The 27,283-nt window shown below is 46.9% G+C and overlaps 12 protein-coding genes across 12 annotated transcripts; 5 read left to right on the top strand and 7 right to left on the bottom strand.

The window, feature by feature from the left end:
* Positions 1-159: 159 nt before the first annotated feature.
* On the top strand, positions 160-912 carry C7M61_001304 (uncharacterized protein; the record flags this gene model as incomplete). Its single annotated transcript, XM_024856717.1, has 1 exon — positions 160-912. One exon carries the CDS (start codon positions 160-162, stop codon positions 910-912), a length of 753 nt encoding a protein of 250 aa, XP_024716316.1.
* Positions 913-986: 74 nt separating this feature from the next.
* Positions 987-2,036, bottom strand: PTC1 (type 2C protein phosphatase; the record flags this gene model as incomplete). Its single annotated transcript, XM_024856716.1, has 1 exon — positions 987-2,036. The coding sequence occupies one exon, from the start codon at positions 2,034-2,036 to the stop codon at positions 987-989; it is 1,050 nt and encodes a 349-aa protein (XP_024716315.1).
* Positions 2,037-2,716: 680 nt separating this feature from the next.
* C7M61_001302 (cation-translocating P-type ATPase) lies at positions 2,717-6,052 on the bottom strand (the record flags this gene model as incomplete). The annotated part of the gene is made up of 1 exon (XM_024856715.1): positions 2,717-6,052. The coding sequence occupies one exon, from the start codon at positions 6,050-6,052 to the stop codon at positions 2,717-2,719; it is 3,336 nt and encodes a 1,111-aa protein (XP_024716314.1).
* A 1,674-nt stretch (positions 6,053-7,726) lies between these two features.
* Positions 7,727-8,635, top strand: C7M61_001301 (acylglycerol lipase; the record flags this gene model as incomplete). Its single annotated transcript, XM_024856714.1, has 1 exon — positions 7,727-8,635. One exon carries the CDS (start codon positions 7,727-7,729, stop codon positions 8,633-8,635), a length of 909 nt encoding a protein of 302 aa, XP_024716313.1.
* Positions 8,636-11,497: 2,862 nt separating this feature from the next.
* PET100 (Pet100p) lies at positions 11,498-11,843 on the bottom strand (the record flags this gene model as incomplete). The annotated part of the gene is made up of 2 exons (XM_024856713.1): positions 11,498-11,731; positions 11,778-11,843. 2 exons carry the CDS (start codon positions 11,841-11,843, stop codon positions 11,498-11,500), a joined length of 300 nt encoding a protein of 99 aa, XP_024716312.1.
* A 120-nt stretch (positions 11,844-11,963) lies between these two features.
* Positions 11,964-12,665, top strand: C7M61_001298 (uncharacterized protein; the record flags this gene model as incomplete). The annotated part of the gene is made up of 1 exon (XM_024856712.1): positions 11,964-12,665. The coding sequence occupies one exon, from the start codon at positions 11,964-11,966 to the stop codon at positions 12,663-12,665; it is 702 nt and encodes a 233-aa protein (XP_024716311.1).
* A 32-nt stretch (positions 12,666-12,697) lies between these two features.
* VPS41 (Vps41p) lies at positions 12,698-15,590 on the bottom strand (the record flags this gene model as incomplete). Its single annotated transcript, XM_024856711.1, has 2 exons — positions 12,698-12,716; positions 12,748-15,590. The coding sequence occupies 2 exons, from the start codon at positions 15,588-15,590 to the stop codon at positions 12,698-12,700; spliced, it is 2,862 nt and encodes a 953-aa protein (XP_024716310.1).
* A 329-nt stretch (positions 15,591-15,919) lies between these two features.
* On the bottom strand, positions 15,920-18,334 carry SEC34 (Golgi transport complex subunit; the record flags this gene model as incomplete). Its single annotated transcript, XM_024856710.1, has 1 exon — positions 15,920-18,334. One exon carries the CDS (start codon positions 18,332-18,334, stop codon positions 15,920-15,922), a length of 2,415 nt encoding a protein of 804 aa, XP_024716309.1.
* A 98-nt stretch (positions 18,335-18,432) lies between these two features.
* Positions 18,433-21,996, top strand: C7M61_001295 (cytochrome P450; the record flags this gene model as incomplete). The annotated part of the gene is made up of 2 exons (XM_024856709.1): positions 18,433-18,948; positions 20,416-21,996. The coding sequence occupies 2 exons, from the start codon at positions 18,433-18,435 to the stop codon at positions 21,994-21,996; spliced, it is 2,097 nt and encodes a 698-aa protein (XP_024716308.1).
* Positions 21,997-23,137: 1,141 nt separating this feature from the next.
* On the top strand, positions 23,138-24,145 carry C7M61_001294 (uncharacterized protein; the record flags this gene model as incomplete). Its single annotated transcript, XM_024856708.1, has 1 exon — positions 23,138-24,145. One exon carries the CDS (start codon positions 23,138-23,140, stop codon positions 24,143-24,145), a length of 1,008 nt encoding a protein of 335 aa, XP_024716307.1.
* Positions 24,146-24,258: 113 nt separating this feature from the next.
* On the bottom strand, positions 24,259-25,092 carry C7M61_001293 (uncharacterized protein; the record flags this gene model as incomplete). The annotated part of the gene is made up of 1 exon (XM_024856707.1): positions 24,259-25,092. One exon carries the CDS (start codon positions 25,090-25,092, stop codon positions 24,259-24,261), a length of 834 nt encoding a protein of 277 aa, XP_024716306.1.
* A 363-nt stretch (positions 25,093-25,455) lies between these two features.
* GAD1 (glutamate decarboxylase) lies at positions 25,456-27,159 on the bottom strand (the record flags this gene model as incomplete). Its single annotated transcript, XM_024856706.1, has 1 exon — positions 25,456-27,159. The coding sequence occupies one exon, from the start codon at positions 27,157-27,159 to the stop codon at positions 25,456-25,458; it is 1,704 nt and encodes a 567-aa protein (XP_024716305.1).
* Positions 27,160-27,283: the final 124 nt, after the last annotated feature.

The following is a 27,283-nucleotide window of genomic DNA, read 5'->3' as shown; positions in this document are numbered from 1 at the left end:
AGCGCCTCCTACCACCTCGTCAATCACAATTGACTTCCTGATTGGCTGATTGATCCTGGTCCTTGAGAGGCTATTGTTGTCCCGATTTCGGTTTGGTACCGTCTTGGCGCCCTCTTGGACTGCACTGACTCAACCATCAACTACAAACTTATCACCACCATGGATCCGCCACCAAAGCAGATGGGATCCCCTCCTATCAAGCTTACCAGAACAGCAGGAATCTTGTTCCCTTTGATATTTCTCATAACATTTCCGTTTTCTTTACCGTTGAAGAAGTTCAGCTCCACAGTGTCTCAAAATGCAGTGTTGAGCTTTCTCAACTACGTTTTTGTGCAACAGTTGGGGTACTTGTTCTTTACTATAGCATTCTTGAGTTATGCCGTTTTTTACATTGACAATAAACCCACGAGAGCTAGGAATATTGGGGTTCTTTTGTTAAAATACGCCATCATCACAGTCATTGCCATGCTCTTCCACGGGGTGTTCTTCAAATTTCTGGTGGTTGAGCTTGTCAACAGATTCACTGGTGGAAATTGCAGTGATCGCTCCGTATCAATGGCAAAGTGCCGCCAATCACCAGAGTATCAATGGGTCGACGGGGTCGATATTTCAAGTCACTACTACTTCTTGCTGAGCCTGGTGCTTATGCTTCTAAACAATCAGTTCTGCGCCGCCAGAGCCACAGACAGTGTGTCTCAGCCTCCGCCAAAGACAATTCGTTTCTCCCAATTAGCGGTCCTTTACCTTTCGTTTATCTTGATGTCGATTTGGATTTTCGAATTCATAATTACCAGCTTGTTTTTCCACACCATTACTGAGAGACTTTTCGGTCTTATAGGAGTACCAGTAGCATTGTTGACTATCTCGATCAGCGGAAGGCTACTCCCTGGTGAAGACGATGGCGACACCTAGGTAATAAACAAATGCACAAATATGGTTTTTCAAAATTCTAAGTGAGTATTCAGTCACCGTTGATTCGTGTCAACCTAGTCAGCGCTCAATACGCTCGAATCAAATTTGACAACCATTGCAGTGACGTTGTCAGTTGTAGCATTGTCGATAGCGAGCTGGCATAACCTTTTGGCAGCTTTCGCAGGATCGATGGGTTCCTTGTTTTGTTCTTGCTGTTTGAAAATATCGGCGACAAATTTGCAGGCGAAGCTATCGCTAATCACATCCCACACACCATCACAGGCTAATATTAGAAATTCATCCTCGGGGGTTATTTCAGTGGATGTGGTAAATGGCTTGCCAGTAACAAGGTTCTTGATATACGAGTCTCCCAATGACCTAGTAATTGCTAAGACGCCATTGACTCTGTTTTTGACTATGAGACCACCACGGTCTCTCACTCGGTCTATCTCACTGGGGTCAGAGGCTTTGTGGTCATAGGTCAATCTGTAAGCTTTTCCGGCCCGACAAATGACAATTCGCAGGTCACCGACGTTTGATGTATACAACATTCGCTTGTGATGTGGCCCTGGAACAAAATCAAACTTCTTGCCAGGTTTTGGGGGATTCAGTTTCCCCAGTTCTGCCAGCTCTTCGGTAGACTCCCAGCGTAATATGGCCACAGCAGCAGTCGAGCCAGCAGATCCACTGCCCTCTTCTTCGATGAGTTCGTCAGCCTTCACGAATACATTATGAAACACATCTTTGACATCACAGAGGTGGGCTGGAGAAGCACCCAGGCCACAATTGGCCAGAGCCTCCTTCGCTAGCAATTCCTGCTCAATCAAAGTATGCAAATTGTTGCCGCACCAACGAGCTGTCGATTTCCCGGCATGGCCATCGAATATGGCAAAGTAGCCCCAGTCAAGCTTCTCAGCAAAGTTGGCGACATACGTGTGCACATCTTCCATCTTAGCTCTGTAGGTGGCATTTTTATTCTCTGCCACTCCTACCTTGAAAGAAAGCCCACTGAAAGGGTCTTGCTGCTCAACAGGCGGGCTATGGTTATTTTGTTGCTTCAGTTCTGAAGCCGAGGCAGTCTCCAAGGTGTGATCTGCTGGCGCCCTTTCCTCAGGCAGCGCCATTGTGGGGTAAATATGGGCTTTTTCCAATGAGCTGAAGTGGTATTAAAGCGTAATGCACGTATGAGGCGGTTGAACCTGGTTATTTTAGCTTGAATATAGAACGTAGCTTTGGTGGAGTCGTTCTGGAAAACGGAGACAAAAATGGTTGTGCGTAGAGGTACAGGTGCGTTTCGTGGATTCCTCGGTGGAGGGGTTGGTACGAACCTAAAAGGGTATAAAGGAAAACTACACGGTGCAAATCTTGACTTTTCTTCGAATTAGGCTTTTAAGAATAGGGGTCCACAATAGCGTCAGATTATCCGTCGGCTGGCTGCAGATTTTAATGCCATTTCGTGTAGCGTCTGACTTGCTCGCGACCTATTACCATTTATGACTAGGGCTTCAAAAATCAGCCACGTAAGAAAAAAAATTGAATTTTAACACCTTCCGTGTTATATAAGCTGTTGCCCCCGCTTGTAAATTTTAAAAAACCTTGGGTGCTGGGCACTCAATGGCGGGAATTCTACTCGTCTATTGTTAGCATTTTTACCATTTGTGTACATACTTGACAGCGTCCTGCGTTATTTACTGCGAGTCTGAAAATCTTGCCATGGTTGCAAACCACAACCGTACAAATAAATCAGATAAAGGTGATTATTTTGATAAAACTATATAAATCGAAAGTAGAGCACAAAAACTGATCACCAGGCGATTTTGGCCAAAAAGCTGTTGGGGTGTTTTCTGTTGTACCACTTTCTCAATTCATCGTATACTAACACCACAGCTCCAAAACCAACGGCAATGAAGTAGTATTCAACGGGCACCTGGGCAGTTCCAAGGGCTGAATGGATGGCAGGAATGTAGTTGACAATGAAGGTCACTCCAAGCGTGATGGGCACCACTGCAAATAGATACTTGTTTTTCATGGGCAGATGTTGAAACATACTGAGGTATCTGGTTCTCATGGCAAAAAGATTAAACAGCTGCATGATAACCAAATTCACAAAGTAAATCGAGGAAGACATGTTGATATAATCCTCAACATCAGGCAAGTCTTCGTAGGTGCCATAACTCAATGAGAAGTCTGAGAACTTGTACCCTCTTCTCGTGAGGTTAAGAAATGCCACCATGAAAGATGTAAAGCAGTAGTAGGTACCAATAGTGAAGTAGGAATGTAAAAATAATTTCCAGTCAACCAACTTCTCCTTGGTAACGCTCCTTGGTTTCTTCTGCAACAAGTTTCTCTCGCTCGATTCGTAAGCCAAGATGATAGCACCAGCACAATCGGTAATGCAACAAATGATAATCATCAAAAACGACAGAAGCATCTGGGGCATACCAAAAATCACATTCATCAACACAGGCCAGAGTTCGGCATAGGTACCGGCAGGAAGCAAGTATCCAATTGTTTTACGAAGATTCTCAAACACTAACCTTCCGTACTCTAGGGCATCGATGATCGAATTAAACAATTCGTCTTCAGCGCCCGTGTTGTTCATCAAGATGATATCGGAAGCCTCTTTGGCAATGTCAGATGCGTCGATGAGGGAAATACCAATATCTGCCTGTTTGAGGGAAGGACTATCATTGATACCATCGCCGGTCATACCAATGACGTGCTTGTGTTTTTGGAACTGCTTGATAATCATGAGTTTCTGTTCAGGAGTTGTTCTAGTGAAGACTAGCTCCTCATAGCGAACCACCCGAGACCATTCATCTTCAGTCAAGGTGTTCAAATCACTTCCCACAATACTGACAGCTCTTGGAATGGGCGTATCGTCATTTGAAACAGGCTCTTTTGTTGCAGCAACAATCACATCTTGATATGTATCAACGTTGCCAGTGACGATTCCCACTTGTTTCGCAATAGACAACCCAGTAAGCTCAAAGTCACCAGTAATCATGACAATCTTCACACCAGCGTCTCGTAACCTGCTAATTACGGTATCGATATTCTTCCTTGGTGGATCCTCAATTCCAAGCATACCGACAAGTGTCATGCCATCTGACAGTTCTTCTCTCAACCTTTCAGTAGCACTGAACCTATCTGTGAAATCAATTGTAGAGGGCTGAACCATTTTTGAGGTGAGCATGATCACTCTCTTACCCTCCCTTGACCATTTTTGCTGAATGGTACGAATTTTGTCAAGAATCTGGTCATCGAGGTTTTGAACAACAACACGATCATCACCATCCCTTTGAAGAATGCTAGTGCAGCGTTTCAAGAGAATATCCGGAGCACCCTTCACAGTCAACAAAGAGAAGTTCTCTTCTTGACCGAGGGGTAACTCAATACCAATCTGAGACCAAGTCTTCTCAGGCATCTGGAACGAGGAATTGGCATCCAAGAGGTTAGCCATGTACTTATCCTTGGAGTTGAAAGCAATCTGGAACCTCGAGCTCCACTTCTGCTCAAGCTCCCACTTTGGCATGATTGAGTCTGAGTACGTAAACACAGCCTTGTCTGTTGCGTTACCATTCAAAGAGCCATTCTTGGATACTGTTGCATCATTGCACAAGCTGCAGATGGTAAGAAAATGAGTAGTTAAGGCATCCGTAAATTCTGTTTCCCCAGACACTTGCGATTTGAGTTCAGCAACAGAATCCTCATCATCGCCTTTGCAGACATCAGTAACTGTCATGTTGTTCCTCGTCAAAGTTCCCGTCTTGTCAAAGCATAATACGCTCACCGAGCCTAACGTTTCAACTGTAGACAAAGTCTTACACAAGATCTTGCTCTTCCTCATCTGGTTTGCAGTGATAATCAAACAAGTTGTCAAGGCAATTGGCAAACCCTCTGGAATGAATGCAACTGCCACTGCAACGATGTCAACAATAAGACCAGAAACCGTGAGCCAGCCTTTGTGGTCCTTGTTCAACCAGGCACACCAGAGAATGATAATCAAGACAACCAAGGCCACAATAATCGAAGTAGTCATGAGCACAAAACGCAAAATTTCCCATTGCATAGGAGTCAATCCCTTCTTGGGCTCTGAGGTCAACTTGGCAATGGTACCAAAGATGGTGTGGTCACCAGTTGCAACAACGATACCTTTGCCTGAACCCCCAACAACAAAGGTGCCTTGCATTGCAATACAGTTACTTTCGAGGTAGTTGGAGTGAAGTGGGTCAGAACGGTAAGTGGCTGGCACAGCATCAGACTCACCGGTCAAGATGGACCTATCAAAAGACAAATCTGGGGATGCTTCCACGATTCTTATATCAGCAGGAACCTTGACACCAGTACCAAACTTAATGATATCACCTGGAACAAGAATCTTCGAATCAACCTGCTCGAAGTTGCCCTCACGAACAACCAAGGTCTCAACTGGGATCATGTTGTGGATGGAGTCCATGACACGAGAACTGGAGAAGTCCTGGAAGAAGTTGAACATAGCCTGGAACAAAAAGACAAAAAGCAAAATGATACCGAGAATCAAGTTGGCGATAGCAGGGTCTGGGTTGCCCAAGGGCTTCCAGCTGACAATACACAAGATACCACCGGTCAACAACAAGCCGCCGAAACCACCAAAAAAGTACATGAAAATCTTCTTTAACAAACGACTTGGTGGTTTGGACTGGACGTTAGGGCCAAACTCCTTCCTTCTGGCAACCAGCTGGGCAGAACTCAACCCGTACGTCACATCGGTGCCGAAATCAACAACAAGCTTTTCAGGATCGTCAGTGTGATAAGTGATGCCGGCAAATTTGCTGGCAGTGGGATCAAGCTCCGTCTGGTGCTCTGAGCGTGTTTCGACCTCGTGAGAAATGGTCTTGAACACGGCTGGAAGCACCACATCGGGCTGCACACGTTCCCTGATGGTAAACAAATCATCGTCTCTGTTCAAGCTGTGAAACGACAATCTCCGTCTTGCTCTTCCTGGCACAGATACACCATCTTTCCTTTCACCATCAGCAAACCTGATACCGTCATTAGTAGGCTTATCGGCGAAGCTCAAATCGGAGTCGTCGTCTTTCGTGAACGACGTCTCGGCAGAGACCGTGTTAACCAAATAGCTGTTTCTCTTGTCACCCATAGCAAGCAGTGAAAAACTACCAGGGCCCTCTCTCGAGCTTATATACGTTTTCTCGTCACACGTCCACAAAACAACAACACGGCGAACAATGGCATGGCCCTACGAACGCGAGGACAAGAGGCCCCTAAAACCCCCAAAAAGGCAGCCAGACATAAATCGCTCACGTCTGGTGTTGGTGTGTTTGATCAGAGACCCATACATTTTGCAGCCAAAATGGCACTTGCGCCGCACCACGTCAACATGCGCTTGGCAAGGCGCAATGCGCGATTTACCCATGTCTCTCATCCACAGGCAGAGGCCAAAAGAGGTATACCCAATGGGAAAAATGCCTCAACTAGACTTTTCAATACTTTCGAATAGTTTTGAAAATGTTGAATAAATGCTTTTGGGGAATATTGGGAGACGTAGGCGTGCAGTAGGAAACCAAGCATTCTGAGACAGTTGGAAGTGGTATGCGCTTTTGACAGGTGCTTCCATACAGCTATATGTGAGCACTGAAGCATAGACGACAAGTGATGCAAGGGTTTTACCCCAGCTGCTTGCAAACCAGGCCAGCCTTGTTTCGAGGGATTTTTCGTATTTTCTGAGGCGGAGGCAGTGTCTCAACCAGGCTTCTAATTGGGATTAGCCGGCATGCTGCTTCGTGGGACCAATGTTGTGGAGTGCTCACATTGAGGGATTTAGCGAGAAGATTTATTGGACGTCGTTCAGGGTCTCCTTTAGGCAGCAATGGTGGCGTCAAGAGGTGGCCTCATTAGAGGATTTTCAAGGGGCAAGGATTGGCTGATTTGCAGAGCCATGTGCTCGAGATTAGGGGTAGATTGCTGGGAGAGATTTGTTTTGATGACGTAGGTGATAGGTATTTGTAGTACCGGAACCGCATGGGCAAGTTACCAGAAGTCTGTGAAGCTGGAGTGAAGCGACGTACTAAAAAACAGCGAGTGGTGTGTCAATACTGTGCAAATTTAGCGTGATCAGGGCTTGTGAAAACACTTATTTGGGCCTCTTGAGAAATGTTGTTTAATGCTGTGTTTTTGAATTACGAAAAGAAAGAACAGTATTAAGGAGAGTTCATGAATTCTGACTATTAGCCGTCTCGATAGGAATGTATCAGCAATCTCAGTCTTCGAAAATACCCAACGGAACGGAAAGTCTATAATGTAACGACGCAAAAGCTATTCCCTGATTCCAAGCTGTACTGCTCTTTCGACCATATAGCTCATTGCAAGACGCCGAGTGAATCGTTGAACACCCGACTCCAAACATTGTGAAAAGTGAGAGCAAATTATCAACTTGCCAAATGCATCATCCTTACTCTTTTCTCATATTTTTCATAAACTTTCGGGCTCTTCCGACTATATGTGACTACACCATGGCACACAGTTAACTCCGGATGTGATGCAGAAGGTTCCGGTCCAAGTGCCGAAAAGTGGGGCACACGGCTGCGAATTCGGTGTTTCCAGTTTTTCAAAAACACCCCTTCAACATAATAGGTGTCAATCTACAAAAAAGAATAGGACTTGCAAAAGATCGACGTGAAACGGCGCCCCCGCAAAAACGGCTGAGGTGCCTGTCTCGGCGGTAAATTTCTAAATGTCATTTCCCAGACTAGGCAAGTGCGAAACATGTGGATATAAATTGTAGATTCGCACCTCGCATTTTTGATAACCAGCCATGCCTGAAGTTCCTTTGCCATACGAGCCCAAGGGCGAACCAATTAAAGAACAGGTGCCTTACAACGGTGCCACTTTTTACACCACCACCTGGAAGGTGCCGGAGAATGTGCCTTACAAGGGCAAAATCATCTATGTTCACGGTTTCTGTGAGCACTCCAACATCTACACTCAGTTCTTCGATGAATTGAGTCAGAAGGGTTTCGAGGTTTTCTTCTTTGACCAGAGAGGAGCCGGTGACACTTCGCCAGGCAAGGAAGCGGGTAAAACCGACGAGTTCCACACTTTTGACGACTTGGATTTCATGATTAAGAGAAACTTGGACGCCAGAGAGGACAAGAACGAGAAGTTCTTCATGGGTGGCCACTCCATGGGAGGTGGTATTTCTTTGAACTACGCCATCCACGGTAAGTACAGAGACAACTTCAAGGGTGTCTTCACCTCGGGTCCTTTGGTGACTTTGCACCCAAAGACCATGCCCAACATTCTCCTCAGAACGTTCCAGCCAGTGATCAACCGCCTCTTACCTGAGTTCAAGATCGACTCGAAGTTGAGATACGACTTCATCACCTCTCACGAGGGCTGGAAGAACTTCATCATGGACCACGATAAGAAGTTGATTGGTACGGTTAGGCAATTTAACGACATGTTCCTTCGTGGTGAGAGATTGCTCCAGAAAGAGCATGCCGCTAAGTTCAGCCCCGACATCAAGTTGTTGTTGTTGCACGGCAACTCGGATTTCATCAACAACATTGAAGGTTCCAAGGGCTTCATCGCTTTACTCCCAGATACCGTGGACAAGGAGTTTGTAGAGGTGGACGGCGCACGCCACTCGCTTTTCATAGAGAGAAAAGAGTTGTACGATGATGTGTTTGACCACGTGTTGAAGTTTTTGGAGAGAAACGCCTAGAGTGTGTATTTCGATATTTTTAATGTATGCTAGTGGATCGGGTAGTCTGGGTGTATCGGGTAGGACGCGGCCGTATAAGCGCATACGTCGTGCGCATTCGTTTACACATCCACCAGGACCAACTCTCATATCCATAAAGAATCTTTGCAACCGCTTGATTACAGATTCTGGAAAAGCTTTCGCCCGATCCTTTCCCAGATACATAGTTCTCCCACTTTGCGCCGATATCTCCTGATGGCTTTAGACGCAACTCACAAAAGTCATCTGATGCCGAATGCACCCATCGTTACAAAGTCCCATAACTGATCTCCATAGTCCTACTCCACCGAGATATGGGATATACCATAAAACAGAAGATCGAGATATGCCTCCAGTCGGAGGCTAATCCGCAAATGACCCAGAGCGAACTAGCTCTATGGGCCAAGGAGAAATACGGATCTCAGAAACCCCCGTCTCAGACCACGATTTCCCGGATCTTGAGCTCCAAGTCCGAGATCCTTGGGTCCAAGGAGTCTGATTTTTCCTTGGTTCGAAGAAGAAAACAGTCGAATCCACTACTACGAAAGATCTTGACCGAGTGGATTACCCAGGCTTTATGGGAGTCGATCCCAATCACCACGCCAATTATTCAGCTGACGGCCAATGCTATTTGGACGCGGCTTCGGGCGGATTCCAAGGACGGGAATGGCGTTTTCAATCACAAATGGTGTAATCACTTTGTGAAGAAATTGAACATTAATTTGGAAGGCTCCCCCGAGGCAGTGGAGCAGAACTTGGGCGTGAAGCTAGATACGGTCTGGCGCCTTGATGAGAAATTGGAGCTCAAGCAGTTCATTGTTGAACTCATAAACCGCCATAATTACTCTCCCAAGGACTTGTTCACGATCGACGAGTTCCAGCTTTTTCATGCATTGCCGTTGGACCAGATCTTTGACATCTCTTCCATTGATAAGGGTCTCAAGCAAAGCGGCACTTCCTCCGAGAATATGCTAACAATAATGCTTGGATGTAACATTGACGGCTCGGAGAAGCTTCTGCCGTTGGTCGTTTCTCGCCAGGATAAGTTCGATGTTTCAGCTAGTTCCCATTCTGCTTTGAAAACCCATAGTGGCAGTCTCACCACCCAGACCCTCATGAACAAGTTGGACGAAGTGTATCAGATCTCCTACAGATCTAACAACAACAAGTGGATCACCTCCAGCATGTTCCAGGACTACCTCCTAACATTGGACCACAAGATCGAGAATAGTACACCTGAGAGGCAGATTGTCATTTTCCTTGACAACAGTTCGTCGCATCGAATAATCAACCTCGAGTTCAAGCACATCCGTCTCGTGTACATGGAAAATGCCTCGAAGCATAAAAACCCTTACGGCGGGTCATTTAACGGTGTGAAGTTTGACTATCTTCCAATGAGCTTTGGTATCGTCGAGGAGTTCAAGATCTTGTACAGGTTACAGCAGTACCTTGATATGATCAACAAACAACGATGCAATGCAGGTAAAGGTAGCAGATCATCGTCAATGGCTCTGCCAGTCAGTCTCGATAGTTTCAAGACCCCTTCCGTAATGAGCGAGGCCGCAGAGGTTCTAGCAGAGTCCGACTACCAAGTACCTTTTATCAAGGTGATTGAGTGGATCAAGCGGGCATGGGATTCTATCAGCTCTGAGAAGATCTTTACCAGCTGGAGAAGCACATACTTGATCAGCTTCAAGCAGGCCTGGCCAGCTTCTGATCCTAAGGTGGTAGAAGCAGCACTGCTTGCATTGAGAAAGTTCGCTGATATCAAGAACACCTACAATCCCTCAAAGAGCTACGACAAGTTGCATGAAATCATGAAGTACCTTAATGTGGTCATTCCCTGGGAGATCGACGAACTCCTAGGGTTGGTAAACGAGAGAAATAAGGTCAGCTTGAACTATGTCTCTATTGAAGAAATTATCGGCAGTTGTGTCGCCGCTTCTCAGGATGATCCAGAGGATCAGGAGATGGCCAATGAAGATACACACACACCCCTTGGAGCTGGCTGGTTCAACGAAGAGACATCAGCGCAACTAGCCGACACCCTGTTTCCCGCAGATAATACCAGCCCCATGAACGGACAAACGAAAATTCCAGAGTCCAACATGAATATGTCTCCCTCACCCTTTTCTTCCTCAGGTCTAGGAAGAACGCCCATGATGTACCCAAGCCAGGTACCCCAGTACAACTCTGGAAACCAGATGTCGAACCAGGCTGCTCGAGAGTATCCTCAGGACTACCCTGGTGGGGGCAGCCCATCTACAATGAGTGCCCTTCTCCTAGCCACTAATGTCACTAGACCACAGGAGCAGACATTCTCTCCACTTCCATCGCTTCCCAAAGGCGAAATTAGTTTACCTCCAGTCAGCAGAATGGACATGGGCGGGTACCAGGGTCCATTTGAGCGGAAGCACCGGCTCAACAGTGTTGAGCTTGAGCCTCTTCATCCAGACCGAAAACGCCAGACATACAACCAGGCGGCACCGTCTCCGCTATATGGAAATGGGCTTCCCTCGACGCCATACTACCCCAGCATATCTGAGCAGCTTCCTAGTGAAGGTCTCCCCCACATCAGAAGGCCTAACGAGCCCAGACTTCCAGTAGTGGGCCGCCGACTCCAGAACATCCGAGAAGGCGCTAATAACGGCGAGCTCATTGGACTTCTCAACAAGGTGATTTCAGCGTCCAAAAATGATGGTATCACCCTTCTGGAGCACGCCTTAGAAGAGCTCAAGGAAAACTTGACCAAAATGCAACACAAGCAAGAGCAGGACGGCGAGTTGCGCAACTAATCACACGTACATAGCATCTAATCACATTAATATTGCACTATTTACACGTTTACTCATTGTCCTCAGTAATACCCAATTCTCTGGCCTTGGCCTCCAAACGCTCTCTCTTCTCCGCTCTAGCCCTTCTAATTCTAGCCACCTCGGCCTGGATCTCGTGAGGCTCCTTGGGCACCTGGTTGAGCGTCAGCGGATCGGGCCAGAATCCAGGCAAGTTGAACTTCTTATCTGAGTCGATACCAACCCAGTACATGACAAGAATAGGCGTCAAGAGACAAAACCCAAACTGATGTTAGCAGAAATCCAAATCAACATATCCAACACAAACATACCTTGAACGTCTCAAGCTGGGTTCTGGAAATACCCCCAGCGAATTTTCTGTAGTGGTACAACACCATGGGGAAAAAGAGTAGTGATCACCTTATTTCTGGGGAGGTCTTCGCAGTCGCACTGATATCCTTCTGGCACACTGGGTCTCGAATACATACACCTTTATCGCAGCCAAACATAGAAACACCATGTCTGGATACACGCAAATCGAGGCCGACGAGCCCACGGTGGACGCCAATCCTTACCATAATACAACCAGCCAATCAGCGCCAGTTTCTGGCAATATGGCTGCTGCTCCTGCTGAAAACACAGAGGAATGGCTGTGGCTGAGGAAACTCAAGGAATCGTCCCACCCGGTGGCCTTGATGTTCTACATTGTGTTCCGGTTGTCGCCGATATTCGCCTATATTTTCGGCAACATGATCATTTCGATCTTCATCAGCAAGAACAGGTTCATTCTTCACTTCATTGTGCTTACATTACTCGTCTCGGCCGACTTCTGGAATTTGAAGAATATCTCGGGGAGACTATTGGTCGGCTTGCGCTGGTGGAACGAAACAAACAAGCAAGAGGGCTCTACAAGCTTCGAAAATGTGTGGGTGTTCGAGTCGGCCGACCCGGAAAGGTATATTAACCCAATCGATTCTAAGGTCTTTTGGATGTTGTTGTACGTGCAGCCCGTCGCATGGACGATATTGGCCATCATGGCTATCTTGAAGTTCGAATTGTTGTATCTCGTCTTGATCGTCATCAGTTTGTCCTTGTCGCTCACTAACGCCATGGCTTTCACGAAATGCGACAAGTTCGGTAAGGCCAACAGCATGGCCACGGACATCTTCTCCAGAACCACCGGTGGTATTTGGAAGAGATTCAATCCTTTCTCATCCTGATCAATGAGTCTTGACAGCATCGCGAAGCCACCTCAAATGCTCCAACTTGTTCTGTAAAGTGGTGAATGGCTGCTTGGCCCACAGCGATTCGGGCACCAAGTCTGTCTCCCTAACAAGTCTGTGCTTACCTTGAGGTGTTTCCATAACAACAGCAAGTGCCTCAAACTCTGAGGCGTATTGTTCGAAATCGGACTCGTCCACTTCCATTCCTCGGATCATGTCGCCGTAATGTGTTCGGGAAATGCTTTCAGATCGTTTCGTCACAATCCGCAAAATCAATTCGTTGACGATCAAAGTTATGTCGTTTTCGTTCTCAACCTTAATGACGGAATCTCTCAAACCCTCAACCTCGACATCTGTGTCCATATTCTGTAGAATGGTGATAGGATTATAAAATGCACTCGATTGATCATCAGACAGCTCTATCAACGCCTTGATGAATTCGGGCCTAGAGTAGGAATGTTGCAAGAGCAATTCCCACGTTTCCCTATCATTTTGTAGCTTGGCAAAACGAATAGCTCCCTTTGGATCGTTGAGTTGTTCCATAATGAGTTGCATCGCCTTCTTGTTCTCGCCAACCTTACCTAGCAAGAAAACGAGCTCATCAATCAAAGAGTTTCTTTCGCAGACTTCAATAGCCTTAGAAACATCGTAATTATCGTGCGATGTCATGAAAGGAAGGAGTTTCTGACGGTCGTATTGGCCGTAAAGTTGAATACGCACATCTTCGAAGTTTCTGACGAGAAGCTCATCAATGCTCACCAACTCCTCAATGTAAAAGTAGTTGATCACATCTACGTGATTTTCAAACATCACTTTGATCACATCAGCCGGAGCTATCTCATGTCTTGCATCAGCAAGAATGCCAATCACATCATGAAGTTTTGACCCAAGCTTGGTAACGGGCAAACGCTCTATATCAGAGGGATCATCAAACCTGAACTGAATGAATTGAGGGAAATCAGCCACGAAGAATGGCAAGATATGATTGGACACCAAGAAATCGAAAATCTTTGGGTCTCTCATAATTGTCAAATGAGGAACGGCTTTACGAGGATTATAAGACCGTTCGTACATGGAGCAAAGCTGACGCCTCAATTTCACATTATCTTCATGCTGCTCAAGGAACGACTCGATTTTCTCTGTTGTGGAATCAGTATCATACAAATCATTATCCCATCGACTTATTAATTCGTAGAATGTCTCGTCATCTGGGAGTAGTTCCATCCAGTAGTTGAGGATGTCCGAGAAAAGCTGCTTGGGTAGGTTCCATCTTGTATCTGCTGGTGCTACGGGGGTGATTTCCCTCGTATGACCAGTTTTGATGAATATCGAGATCCAGTGACCCCATTGCGACGAGACCTCCTTGACAAATGCCTCTTTATCCTCAACAGAAGAGGAAACTGAGTTTTTTGTGTTCAATGTAGACTTTGTATCTCCTAGTGGGAATTCACTCGGATCAATGTGAAGAATCTTGGTAAGCATCTCAGCGGCCTTGGACCAGTCCTCTTGCTTTGTGAGACTCTCAATGTACCAGGTACCATATTTGAGTCTTTTGATGGGCTGGACAATGTGCTGACTCATTTGCCACGCTTCCAAATACATTTGTCGGTCAAGATACCATTGGAGTTGGTCATCAAGCTGAATTTGTTCAGCCACTATGGCATCTCGAGCACTCATTATAAAGTAACGAACAGCCTTATCACCAATGTGCTTCCCAAGATGGTAGTCGTTTAGGCCAAGGTTTTCGGTGAAATTGAATCCGATTTCCTCTTCATGCACAGTGGAACCATCTGTCGAGCTCACAAGTTTAAGGTCAGGGTTCTGTACCTCCACTCGTCCTGTCTCCTCGTCTTTCTCTGGTTGATTGTAGACTAGCACAATCCACAAATCGTCCTTAAAACTGCCGATACCTGATATTAAGAAGTCCATTTTGTAAACGTGCTCAACTTCCACCTTTTTCTCGTTCACTGAGCGGAATGAAAGCGAAGGAGCAGAAGGTAAGTAGCGACTTCTAATTGACGATCCAGCGCCAGAACCACCACTTCCCTTCACAGACACCTTCAAAGACCAAATATAATTACCCCAGGCTATCAATAGCATATTAGTTTCCGGAAAGCAAATTCGTGGCCAGTACAAGTCGCTTCGGAAGGAGTCAGATGGTTTCGAAATTGTGGAGATGATCTGTTTAGTGGTAATATGGTAGATGGTGATTCCCTTGTCGTTCATCCAAAGAAGCAAATCGTCTATCGTCTGAATGCCCACAATTGCGCCGTTGTCCTCGTCTAGCACAAGCTCTGAGCGCTGGTCAAGCCAGGACTTGTATGAATACACCACCTTTCCACTCATTCCTCCGTATATAAACGAGCGATTCTTCTGGTAGTTTTTGTCGAGAACAACAGCATGAACTGGCCTCTTGTAATCGAACATGACAATGTCATTGGCGTCCTCCACAGAGCCAATGACCACGGTACCGTCCATGGACCCACTTGCGAAGTAATAGCCGTCAGTGTATAGCGAAAGAATGGACGCCTTGTGGGCTCGGAACGAGCGAATTATCGTGAAATCTGGCTTCGCTAGAAGTATTAAACCAGTATGGGTTCCAAATATGAAGACATTGTCGTGAAAACACAGGCTCGAAATGGGGTCTTTCTTGAAGAACGATTGCGGTAGTGAATTAAGCCGCGTATATTTCAAAATTGGTGGCTCGTCTTCCTCTTCGTCAGACAGCTCCTCTCGTAGACTGCTATCATCATGACCATTCTCTTTCACTTCTGGAGCTGTGACTTGGTCTTGGTCACTCTCATCTGAATCTGGCTCTATTATGGTATCGTCGTTCACATCAGTATCAGATGCTCGCTCTGGCTCGCTATCATTAGATGAAACCTTATCGGCACCTCCATTTTTGGCAATTGGCAGTGCCATGCTATATTTGTATTATAATGAAGTGACGATATAGATAATGCTCCATACAAACCAGTGTGTGTACTGCAAATAGGCATGGAACTGCTCGTTAGCGAGCCTACTACTACTTGAACTAACATGCCAACCGCAAGTAAGGGTGTACTTGTTCAATGTGACCCATCTATAAGAGCTTTGATATTACAGCTCGATCTGAAGAACAGGGGCATTGTTCTCGAGGAGTTGGACAACACCCACCTTATGATCAAACAGGACATGGTTCAGTATGTCAAGGAAGAATTGAACCGCCTCTTGTCCAAGAATATTTACGATCCCATTGACGGGATGAAACCTTAGTTTTGCGAAACTGCTTCGTCCATCTTGTCAAGGTCGTCGAGAATGTTTTCATTCAACTTGACCGCCAGCTCGGCTTCCTCAGCTTGGAAAATGCCCGTTACGGTGTCATTCAAAAAGTTGAAGAAGGCGTCAGGCTCCATGACATCACTCATGTCATCTGCTTGAAGCTCTCCTTTCCCAAGCTTTTGTTCGAGCTCAGCATAGAAGCTCTCATATGACGTGAAAATGAACTTGGAGACTTGATCCACAAGGAACCTGATCACTTCATTATCCTCGATATACGCCTTGATTTGATTATGTGTCTTGGGGAATTGCATGATGACGTTGTCGTTGAAAGTAACGAGTTTATCCTTGAGGGACAAAGATTCATCTGTCAATGGCGAGCAGATCGTGTTGGCACACTCTGCAACCCAATCTGTGACAGTGTTGCTTAGCTCAGACTCAGCTTCCTCGTTGGCGTCAATCAAGTTATTGATAACCTGAGGTGCAGACTTCCTCACAAGCTCTAGCAAACCACCCTGCTCATTCACCTTCACCTGAAGCTCGCCACTTCTGATCGTCTTTATCAACTCGGTGATTCCGCTTGTGAAGTCAAGTGACGTTTCAGCTCGAACATACTGTGTATCGAAGTTGTTGAGCTGTGTTCTTAACACCATCAAGTTCTTGAAATAAAACAATTTAGCATCTAAGCTGCCGAGGTGGGACTTTGCAAGAGGCAAGGCCCCATTTTTTAGCATCGAAATGCAACTATGCACAATGTAGTGAGCCATGTCGTCGAAGACCATGGAGCTGATCAAGTCGTAGATGTTAGAAAGGATTGTTAATGCCTTGCCAACTGGCGTGTAGGCGTCAGGGAAGAGGTTCTCCTCCACTTCATCCAAAATGGAATCAGCACGGCTTCTCTGCCTGCTTGACGATCTTCTTCTTCCAAGCCGCAAGTCTTCTGCTTTGGGCTTGTACTTTATGAGTTTGTTGTCAATGTAGTTTTGAATGCGGAATATTAGTCTCGACTGGGAGATGCTCAACATGGGCTCGAAGAGCTCACCGTACTCGATTTTGGCATCGGGCAATGTGCTCACTACTGAGGTTTCTTCGTCAAATTCAAAGTATGCCGTGAGTAAGTTTGTGAGCTTGCACAACTCACCAATATTCTGTTCGCGTAGAACCTTGTTCCTGACTTCATCGTATAATGGGTCCAAAAGGTCCTTGTAGAACGAGTTGAGTTCTTCCGTTATAAACGATTGCAGACTGGCATCCCACTCGTCGATGGGGAAGTATTTCACGAACAAATTGTACTCCTTTTCCAAGATCTTCTTATACCATGAGATGGACTTTTGTGAGTGTAAAACCAAGTTCTCCGAATCATCAACAGTCCTGTTGTGGGCAACATGCTGATGCACAAGTTGGATTCTCGACTTGAAGTATTGCGAGAGAACATCGCTGACCAACCCTTTGTATTCGCTGTGCGATGCACTTTGTCTGACTATCTGGCCAATGAGTGTGGGGAAGCTGGAGGGCTCGGGCTCTTTACTGAGTTCACTGATGTACTCACTGTATAAGATTATGTCCCACGATAAACTCTTGAGGTTTTCACCTTGTGTCTTGGCGTAAGCCTCTTCTCCCCGTTTTTTGATGTAGTCGATTAAGTAGTTACGAACCAATGTCAAGCCTCTTGTCATGCATTGGCGGTAGCGAATAATGTATACCTCGCTATCCTTATAGTTTCCATGGGTAGCTAGGAACTCAAGACACTCTTGTAATTGGATCAACATGGTAGTGATTCTGCCGGTCCGCACCACGGAGTTGCCTGAACTGACCAACTTTTTGCTGATCCGCTCAAGCGGTTCGAAAATCTGAAGAACATGATCCATTTGCTGCGCTTTAGCCTCGAGTTCTTCTTGCTTTTGCAAAAGACCAGTAGCTTGGTTGGCAAAGTCTGATGTCTCTTTCGACACCTTGTCGTACTGGAACATGAGACTGTTGAGTGACGAGATCACGAATTGGTTTTCATCCACAATGCTGTCAATCTGAGCGATATTGAGGTTGCAGTCTGACTGGAATTGCAACACCAAGTCATCATTATAGTTGTTCACGCTGTCGATATGCTGTGAATCTAACACGGTGTTGTAATTGAGAGTGTCCAAAGTTTTCATCCAAAGGGCATCCTTTTCTTCTTCAGAGAAGGGAAATGTTGGTGTTTCAGGCGCCACCTCCACCTTTACATCAACGCCCACAGTCAATGACTTGGATCTTCCACGTTGAGGTACTAAGACATAATGAGGGTGGCTCTGAGGCAATGTGGGATTATGAATGCTTTTCGTATCTGAAGAATCATTAGCTGTGCTTTGAGAATAGGCAGGCACTTCAGACGCCACCTTCTGCACAATCGACTTGGATCTGCCTCTGGCCATGGATGAACAAGTAGCTCTGTACAGTAAGCGAAGTAGGATGTTGATATCGCGGTACAGGAACACGTCTGAGCTTGATCCTACTCCTACCATCTACAAGCATGATTGACCCGCGGGAGGCCAATGAGGCGGAGTATTTGACAGAGGATTCTGACGATGCTCTTGCTGATTTGGAAAAGGAGTTTGCTGCTAAAAAACAGCGACTTCTAGAGGAGCGTGCACGGAAGAAGCAGAAACAGCATCACGTCGATGTAGAGAGATCACCATCGCCAGAAAGAAAACCCCAAACGGAGTATTTTCAAAAACAGAAGGATTCAAAACGTCTTGAGAAACAGCCAGAGTATTCAAAACCCCAACCTCAGACACTTTTCACCACTCAACCCAAGTCATCGTTTGCGTCGCGTCTTGGCCAAGAACCCAAAAAAACCTCCATAGACCTCAGTGAAAGAATCTTTGAATTCGAAGACGTGCCCGAATATGCCACAACTCAGACACAGCCAGGCGACAAAGACACCAACACTGGACTCGAGCTTCTGGCAAGACGGCTCGAGAAGACACAGCTCGAGCAGCTACTACGAGGAATCAAGATCCTCAGCATTCGAAAGCTTTTGGCCAAAGTTGTAGCACCACATTTTGAAGAGCCTCGCTACGTAAACTGGTGTTTTGCAGGGATGGTGGTGTTCAAAAGCCCTCCGCGTCATACAGTCAACGGGCAAAAATACCTCCAATTAAAAGTAGGCGATTTCGACCACAGCGTGGACGTTATGCTTTTTGGGCCTGCATTCACGAGATTCTGGAAGCTACGGCCTGGAGAGATTGTGGTCATCTTGAATCCCCGGATCAAGCGGATGAAAGGCGCCCCGCTGGTGTCTGTGGGGGAGGATTTGCATAGTATCTTAGAAGTGGGCAGCGCAAAGCATTTTGGCTACTGTGACAGTGCGACCAAATCAGGCCTGTGCAAGCATGTGGTTGACGTTTCGCGGAGTCGACTTTGCAGCTACCACGAGGAGCAAAAATATCGAGGCCTGCGGATGGAGCTCCAAGGCGTAGCTGCAAGAAAGCCTGGGCAGGGGCAGGGGCTGATGGCAGGCGCCCGCAAAAACGGCTACGGTGACACGCGGAGACGGTTTACCCCGAATTCACTGTTTAGGCAGGCGCACTTTCCTGGGGACCAGCAGTGTGTCCAAAGTGAGCGCAACGAGGTGTTTTACGGTGGTAGCGGGTTTGACGAAAGCGAGTATGACGGGGCGCCCCTGACTAAAAAAAAGCGGAACGGACCTGAAGATTACGAGCAAATCAGAGCCAGGGTAAAAAAGCAGCAAAAACAAGAGTTATCACATAAACGGCTACTGGAGCAGCTTTCGCAGCTACCACCAGCACGAGTCCTGGCCTTGCAGAAGCTAGGCATTCTTCCCTCTGCAGAGGCGCAGGGGACCAACGGAAAAACAGACAATGGCCATTGCGATACCCACGGAAAAATATCATCGAAGAATGGGCCCAAAAATGTACATCATCCTGGCCATGCTAGTTCTGGAACAGTTTCGCATCCACTCCGTCCTGCTCCCCAGGAGGGGAAGCATTTTCATAAGACAACGTCCGGAGTTGCCGCCGCAGCGGTTGCTGGCCCGGAAGGGCAGCACCTCCACTCGCCTGGTAGCACAAAATCGCGCATGCAGGAACTCCAGCAGCTTAGTCGCCTGAAGAAGGTGAGTTTGTGCCGCGAACGTAAGAAGCGAAAGCCTCCGGTCCCGGACGAACTAGAGATCGAATTCTCGTCTTCTGCCCAGAAATCCGCCTACCAAATGCTTCGGAAACCTTCCCCCTAACTTGTTATGGTATGTGTGGATCTTTTTTGGGTTTCAGAGTATGCCAAACGCACATGGGTCGCAGAGGCAGCAAAGCATGAACGTGATGAAGGAAGCACTGCAGCCCTACGCTGTCGCGCACACTAATTGGCCGCAGTGCTGTGTAGTGGCTACTGCGACTTTGGGGCATCGTCACCCACACCATGTGAAAGTCCCCGCATGGGGTTTTGAGGCCTTATAAAGCCCCGCCGTTCTCCTTAATGCATTTTTGACCTCTAGTTTATCGTTATCATGTCATTTGTGAACGAAGCCGTAGAGGCGGTTAAACCTCACATTGCCAAATGGTACACCATCGTCTTTGCAACCATTCTTTTGTATGTTGTGCACCGTCAGGTCAGAATCTACCGCATTTCCAAGAAGTTTGGATGTAAAGATACTGAGCCTATTCCAGCACCATTCTTTGGTGTCCCACTCTTGGTGGATGCCCTTAAAGCCATCAACAACGGTACAATCTTGGAATTGATTGGTGAACGTTTCAACAACGCTCAAAACGATACCTGCCATCTTATGTTGGGTGGTATTCGTGTGCTTTTTACTTTCTCGCCAGAGAACTACAAGGCTATTTTGGCCAACCAGTTTAACGACTTTGCCTTGGGCAAGAGACACTCCCACTTTTTGCCATTGTTGGGTGATGGTATCTTTACCTTGGACTCTCACGGATGGAAGAACTCCAGAGCCATGTTGCGTCCTCAGTTCTCTAGAGAGCAGATTGCCCACGTCAGAACCTTGGAGCCTCACGTCATGACCCTCGCCTCCCACATCAAGAAGGCCAACGGTGAGGCCTTTGACATCCAGGACTTGTTCTTTAAGTTCACTGTTGACACTGCTACTGAGATTTTGTTTGGTGAATCTGTTTACTGTTTGAGAGACGGCACTATCCCAGAGAAGCCTCCTCATGACTTGTTCCCAGGCAGAGAGGAATTCGGTGACGCTTTCAACCTTACACAGAGAGTTCTTGCCATGAGATCCTACTCTCAAGTGTTCTACCGTGTCATTGATGGCTTCAAGTTCCGTAGCGCTTGCGCCAAGGTTCACAAGTTCGCTCAGTTCTACGTCAACAAGGCTCTCGAGGCTCCTCAGGAGGAGATCGAGGCCAAGTCCGAGAAGGGTTACACTTTCTTGTACGAGTTGGTGAAGCAGACCAGAGACCCTAAGGTGTTGCAGGACCAGTTGTTGAACATCATGGTCGCTGGTAGAGATACCACTGCTGGTTTGTTGTCCTTCACTCTCTTTGAATTGTCCAGACACCCTGAGGTCTACAACAGATTGAAGGAGGAGGTCTTGGTCCAGTTCGGTGAGGGCACTCCAGAGGACATTTCCAACATTTCCTTCGAGTCTCTTAAGAAGTGTGAGTACTTGAAGTGGGTTCTCAACGAAGTGTTGAGAATGTACCCATCTGTGCCAATGAACTTCAGAGAGGCCACCAAGGACACTGTTCTTCCTACTGGTGGTGGTCCAGACGGCACTGCCCCAGTCTTTGTTGCCAAGGGCACCACTGTTGCATACTCTGTTTACAATACCCAGAGAGACCCCAAATACTACGGTAAGGACTCCAACGAGTTCAAGCCAGAGAGATGGGCTGAGAACCAGAAGCTTGGCTGGGCTTACTTGCCATTCAACGGTGGACCAAGAATCTGTTTGGGCCAGCAATTTGCTCTTACGGAAGCTTCCTACGTTGTTGTGAGATTGATCCAAATGTTCCCTAACTTGGTTTCTGCTTACGAGGGTTCTTACCCACCAAAGAAGATGTTGCATCTCACGTTGTCTATGTTTGACGGTGTTCCAGTTAAGATGACTTAAACCTTGCTGACGCAGTGCGCTAGCTAATTAAATATTTATAAGCGTGGTCGCTGGCACCATCGATAGAATCAATATAGATACCTGGGTATCACTGGTGTAGCTTTGCTTATCTACAAAGGAGTTATTCCGCCCCAGTATTTTGGTGCCTTTGCAAGTTTCAGAATTTAGCCGCCAGACATCGACAATAGGGGATCCGTACTAGTCCCCCTTCAAGTCCCTGAATCCTTCATTCTTCAAATCGAAATTTTTACTTCTTTGTTGGAAAAATTCTCTCCTTTGTTGCGATGTGGGGACTGTGGCATGGGCTCATGATCTACCACTTGGATAAGCCATCAGATTCTCCTAAATATACCCCACGACTGGGTCCTCCACAGAAGATGCACTTCACATGAATGCTCTGTGTATAGAAACAAAAACAGCCTTGCTACAGTGATGGTTTGTAGACTCCCTCTCCATCCGACCGGTAAATATGTACAGCTCGACAATACTTTTTCAACCTTTGTGTTTCCTGAATACGGCGATTATCGAAGCTTAATTTTCTTCGAGACATAACGATAATTTTTGGGAAAATGTTGACGGAATTCGCATACCAGGACAGCCATTTTTGCATTTTTCAGCTTCCATGATCTGCCTTCCAGAGTGCTTCTTCACAGGCGTTGCAGATCTCACAATCTCGTAGCAATATTATTTGGCACTTTTTGTTGAGACGCAAAATACACGGAACGGTTAGTTTTTCAATTGCCAAAAAATTGGCTATGCTAGCAGGAAAATGTGGAATTTTCAAGGTATCATGGGGTAATTGAGTTTGCTCCAAGCCAGCACATTCCACTCCTACTTTTTGCAGTTTGCAAGATTTAAGCATAGTGGCTTCGATAAGCCAGAAAAAAATAATTAAGAAGTAAATTAAACGCTGGTACCTTTGCCCTCCATACTGTCAGCAGCTTCAGCTAGGGTCAGACCCACCAAAAATGACCGTTTCCACCAAAGTGTGAATACCAAAGCTTTCAACAAAAACATCCTAACGTCAAAACCCTTCCTCCCTTACCCCAAATACCTATTCTTTTTTTCCCTTCGCTATGCCTCCACTGCTTACGTCCCTTTGCAGCCATTGGCGCGCTCCTGACATCTCTTCTCACTACCGATGGACCCCAAAAGACAGAAGCTTGAACCATCCACCATGAAGATCTGCACCCATCTGGGCCTGTTCCACGCCGATGAGGCCTTGGCCGTTTACATGTTGAAGCTTTTGCCCAAATTCCAGGGTTCTTCGCTCGTCAGACTGAGAAAGCCTGAGGACTGGGATGCCTCTGATATCGTGGTTGATGTTGGTGGAAAATACGACAAGGGCACCAAATGGTTTGACCACCACCAGCGTGAGTTCAACGAGACCTTTTCGCTGAAGTACAACACCAAGCTCTCGAGTGCTGGTTTGATTTACAAGCACTTTGGTAAGGACATCATCCAGGAGACGCTCAAGCTTGAAAAGCCTTCTACCATCGACTTGCTCTACCAGAAGGTGTACAAGGAGTTTATCGAGGCTGTTGACGCCAACGATAACGGTATCAACAACTATCCTGGTGACGTGGAGAAGAAGTTCAACGACAAGAACTTGGCCCTCCCTGCTATCGTCAGCCAGTTGAACCCAAGATGGAACACCAACCCTACCGACGCTGACTACGATGCTGCTTTCGAGAAGGCTAGCGACTTGATGGGTACGTGTTTCTTGAACCTTCTCAAGGGCTACGGTGAGTCCTGGTTGCCTGCTAGAGACATTGTTGAGGCTGCTTTCGACTCTCGTTACGATGTGCACCCTAGCGGTGAGATCATTGTTCTCGAGCAGTTCTGCCCATGGAAGGAGCACTTGTATGCTATTGAGAAGGAGAAGTCCGCTCAGGGTGCCATCAAGTTTGTGCTTTTCGCTGACTCCAGCACCAAATGGCGTATTTCCACTGTTTCCGTCACCTCCACCAGTTTCGAATTCCGTTTCGGTCTTCCGGAGCCATGGCGTGGTGTCAGAGACGAGGAGCTTTCGAAATTGACCGGTGTTGACGGCTGTATTTTTGTCCACGCTGCTGGTTTCATTGGTGGCTGCGAAACCAAGGAAGGTGTCTTGCAGCTTGCCAAGTTGGCCTTGGAGCACAAGAAGTAGTTTAGGAAAAATGGGTTATGAAAATTCACAAATAGACGTTCTTAAGGTTCGTGGACAGTAGTAGTTCTACAGCGTGTTTGGTGCATACAATGATGTTGAAGCTATTCAGTCATTTAGTTACCGTCCAACAATGGAGCGCCTTCCTCGGCGGTGGTCTCCTTGGTGATCTTACCGGTAGCAGCAGCAGCAATACTCAAAACGAAGAGAAGACCAGAAATGACAAAGGCAAAGATCCACTGCAAAGCGAAAGTCTTGGTGAAGATCTGGTTCAAGCCCAAGCCGAACATCAAAGCACTCGAGGACAAACCAATGCCCCAATCGTTGAACACAGCGATGAAGAAGGTAGGCACAAACAAGAACAACCACACGAGGATGTTGGCAATGATTCTACCGACAAACTTGTGGACATGGAACAACACGGCACCGTTCCAGAAAACAGCAAACATCAACCAGGACCAAGGCAATGCCACGGTAGGCCAGTGGATCAAGATCCAGGTGGACAATGGTCTGATTCTGTAGGTCTTGTGGGCAAAGTACAAGTAGGTGATGTTGCCAAAGTTGGCCAAAAGCACGAGCTCGGACCAGAAGAAGTGCTTCTTGACAAAGAGCAAAGTCCATGCAAAAACACCCAAGTTGAAGCCTGTGAAGTGCCAGGCAATCTGCTTGGTGATTGTGGTTCTTGAGGGAGTCAAGGCACTGGCAGACTCAGCAGCGGGCACGAAAATCTGCACAACGAAGGAGATTTGCAAGAAAAACAACACAAGCCAGTAGACCAAAGTCACGATGATGTTGCCCGAGAAAGGCGTGTCAGCGACATGGTAAGGGTTGTGTGAATCAGAGGGAGAACGTCCCACAAAGTAGCGGATACTCACGAAAGCAGCGAGAACCCAGGACACGATGGTGGCCCACTTGTGGACCACAAGGTCATTGGCGGAAACAGAAGCCATTGGATTGAATTGGATTTAGAAGAAAAGAAGTAGTAAGGGGGAGTGGCGATATATCGAGCAAAAATCGAACGGCTTTTCTACGGGCTCCTAGTCCGAGCTTGCTAAGGCTGCGAAAGCAAGCGTCGAGCTCGTAAAGGGGCATTGTGTGCAAGCAGACCACATCCGACGCAACCACACCTTTAGTCCAGAAGCTGCATGGTATACAAAAATGGTCAAAAGAGTGATCTGAGGGGAAAGCGGTAAGAAAGAGGGGTTTTTGTTGGGCTACAGCTGGAAGCAAGACTTAATTAGTTCATAATCCTCAAGGAGCCTCCGTATGTACGGGTTGCATACGTCGTCTGGCCCGCATATTTTGCAGCCTATTTAGCATGCACCTCTGTATGACTTTTTGTGCTTGTGATGACCCGTGCCCTCCTTGTCCAAAAGCTTTGTTTGAGCCTTCTTCTTATCAATGACACCGTCGGAAGCAATACTAAGCAACAAGTCGTGGATCAATTGTTTCTTGGTAGCAGGCTCTTGAGAATGGTCCGCGCTGAATACCTCCATCACCGTGTCGTAGGCTTTCAAGAGAAGCTCTGTCGACTCGGTGATGCTCTTGATGAGCTTCTCGAGCAAATTGAGGTTGCACGAAGGACGAACCACCACACGCAAGATCTCCTTGTCATGCTCGTCGGCACTCAAGTTGTAGTTGGGCACAATAAAGCCCTTGTTTCTCAACAACAGGGAAATCATAGACTGAGGGATACTGTGGTACTTGTGACGGAATTCTTTTGAGAATCTGAAAGAGACCACTGGAAGTCCAGGACGGTAGCCCTGGTTGCTTACTGCCACTTCGCCCAACTCCAGCTGGTCTTTAGTGTCGAGTGTGAAGATCTTTTTGGCCTCATCCTCGGAGATCTTCTCGTGAATGACAGAGAGAACCTCGTAGTAGCCACTCTCAGTCAAGTACTGCGACAACAAACGGGCATTCTGGATGCAGCTGTCGAAGATCTTGGTGTAGCCCTCTCTGCCGAAGGTCAAGAAGTTGTAGTACTGGTGCAAAACAGGGAAACCAGGTCTAGAGAAGTTCAAGTTGAATGTTTCCTCAACTCCACCCAAGTAGTCCAATTTGAAACGCAACAGCTCGGGCAAGTAGTCGTTGTGTTTCCAGATCACCCAGCCCAAACCAGCGGTGGTCAAACCGAACTTGTGACCAGATGTGTTGATGGAAACCACACGAGGAAGTGCAAAGTCCCACTTCAAGTTTGGGTACACAAATGGAGCAACAAAAGCACCAGAAGCACCGTCAACATGGATCTTGACATCAAGACCCGTTTCCTTCTCCACCTCATCCAACAAGTCGTTGATCTTCTCCACGGGCTCAAAGTTACCGGTGAAGGTGGAACCCAAAATGACGAAAATACCAATTGTGTTCTCGTCAATGTTCTCCTTGATCTTGTTCACATCAATGACGTGCTCAGAGCCCTCGTTGACATTGATGGTTCTGTTCTCCACATCAAAGTATCTGGCAAACTTCTCCAAAGCCACCTGGGCAATGGAGGACATGATGATGTTGGGGTTTTCGGTGGACTTGCCCTCGGCCTTTCTCTTCTCCTGCCATCTCTTCTTCAAGGCCAATCCAGCCAACATAATGGCCTCGGAGGAGCCAGTGGTCGAGGTACCAATTGTGTCGGTTGTACCATCGTCATTTTTAGGAGCATGCCACAAGTCAGACAAAATGCTCATACAACGCGATTGGTGCTCGAGCAAAGATGGGTACTCATCGTTATCAGCCAAGTTCTTGGTGATGTTGTCTGAGATCAACTTCAAGGGGATGGACTCCACAGAGGTGTTGACAAACGACGCCATGTTCAATGTAGGCACGCCGTCAAGACTCAATTCCTCCTCAATGTACTTGAGCACCAAGTCCTTGTTGCTGGATCTCACGGGAATCTGGTGCTTTGGCACTGGTCTGTTGGAGGAGTAGTCGAATATGTACTCCTCTCTGTCGGAGACAGGGGTCTTTGTAGACAACTTCAAGAGCTTGTGCTCCAATTTTTCGGCGTCAATGTGTTTGGAAAGAGGCATTGTGGCTACAGAGAAACTACACGGGGAATCAGCAATTAAATACTGGGAGCAGCTCCGGACCGAAAGCGCAACCATAAGCTTTTGGGGGGTGCACCAAAGGTGCATGAAGGCACCGGCTCGTGGC

Source organism: Candidozyma pseudohaemuli (assembly GCF_003013735.1).
Source record: "Candidozyma pseudohaemuli strain B12108 chromosome Unknown scaffold00001, whole genome shotgun sequence".
NCBI classification, from domain to species: Eukaryota; Fungi; Ascomycota; class Pichiomycetes; order Serinales; family Metschnikowiaceae; genus Candidozyma; species Candidozyma pseudohaemuli.
This window is presented reverse-complemented; position numbering and strand designations above follow the sequence as displayed.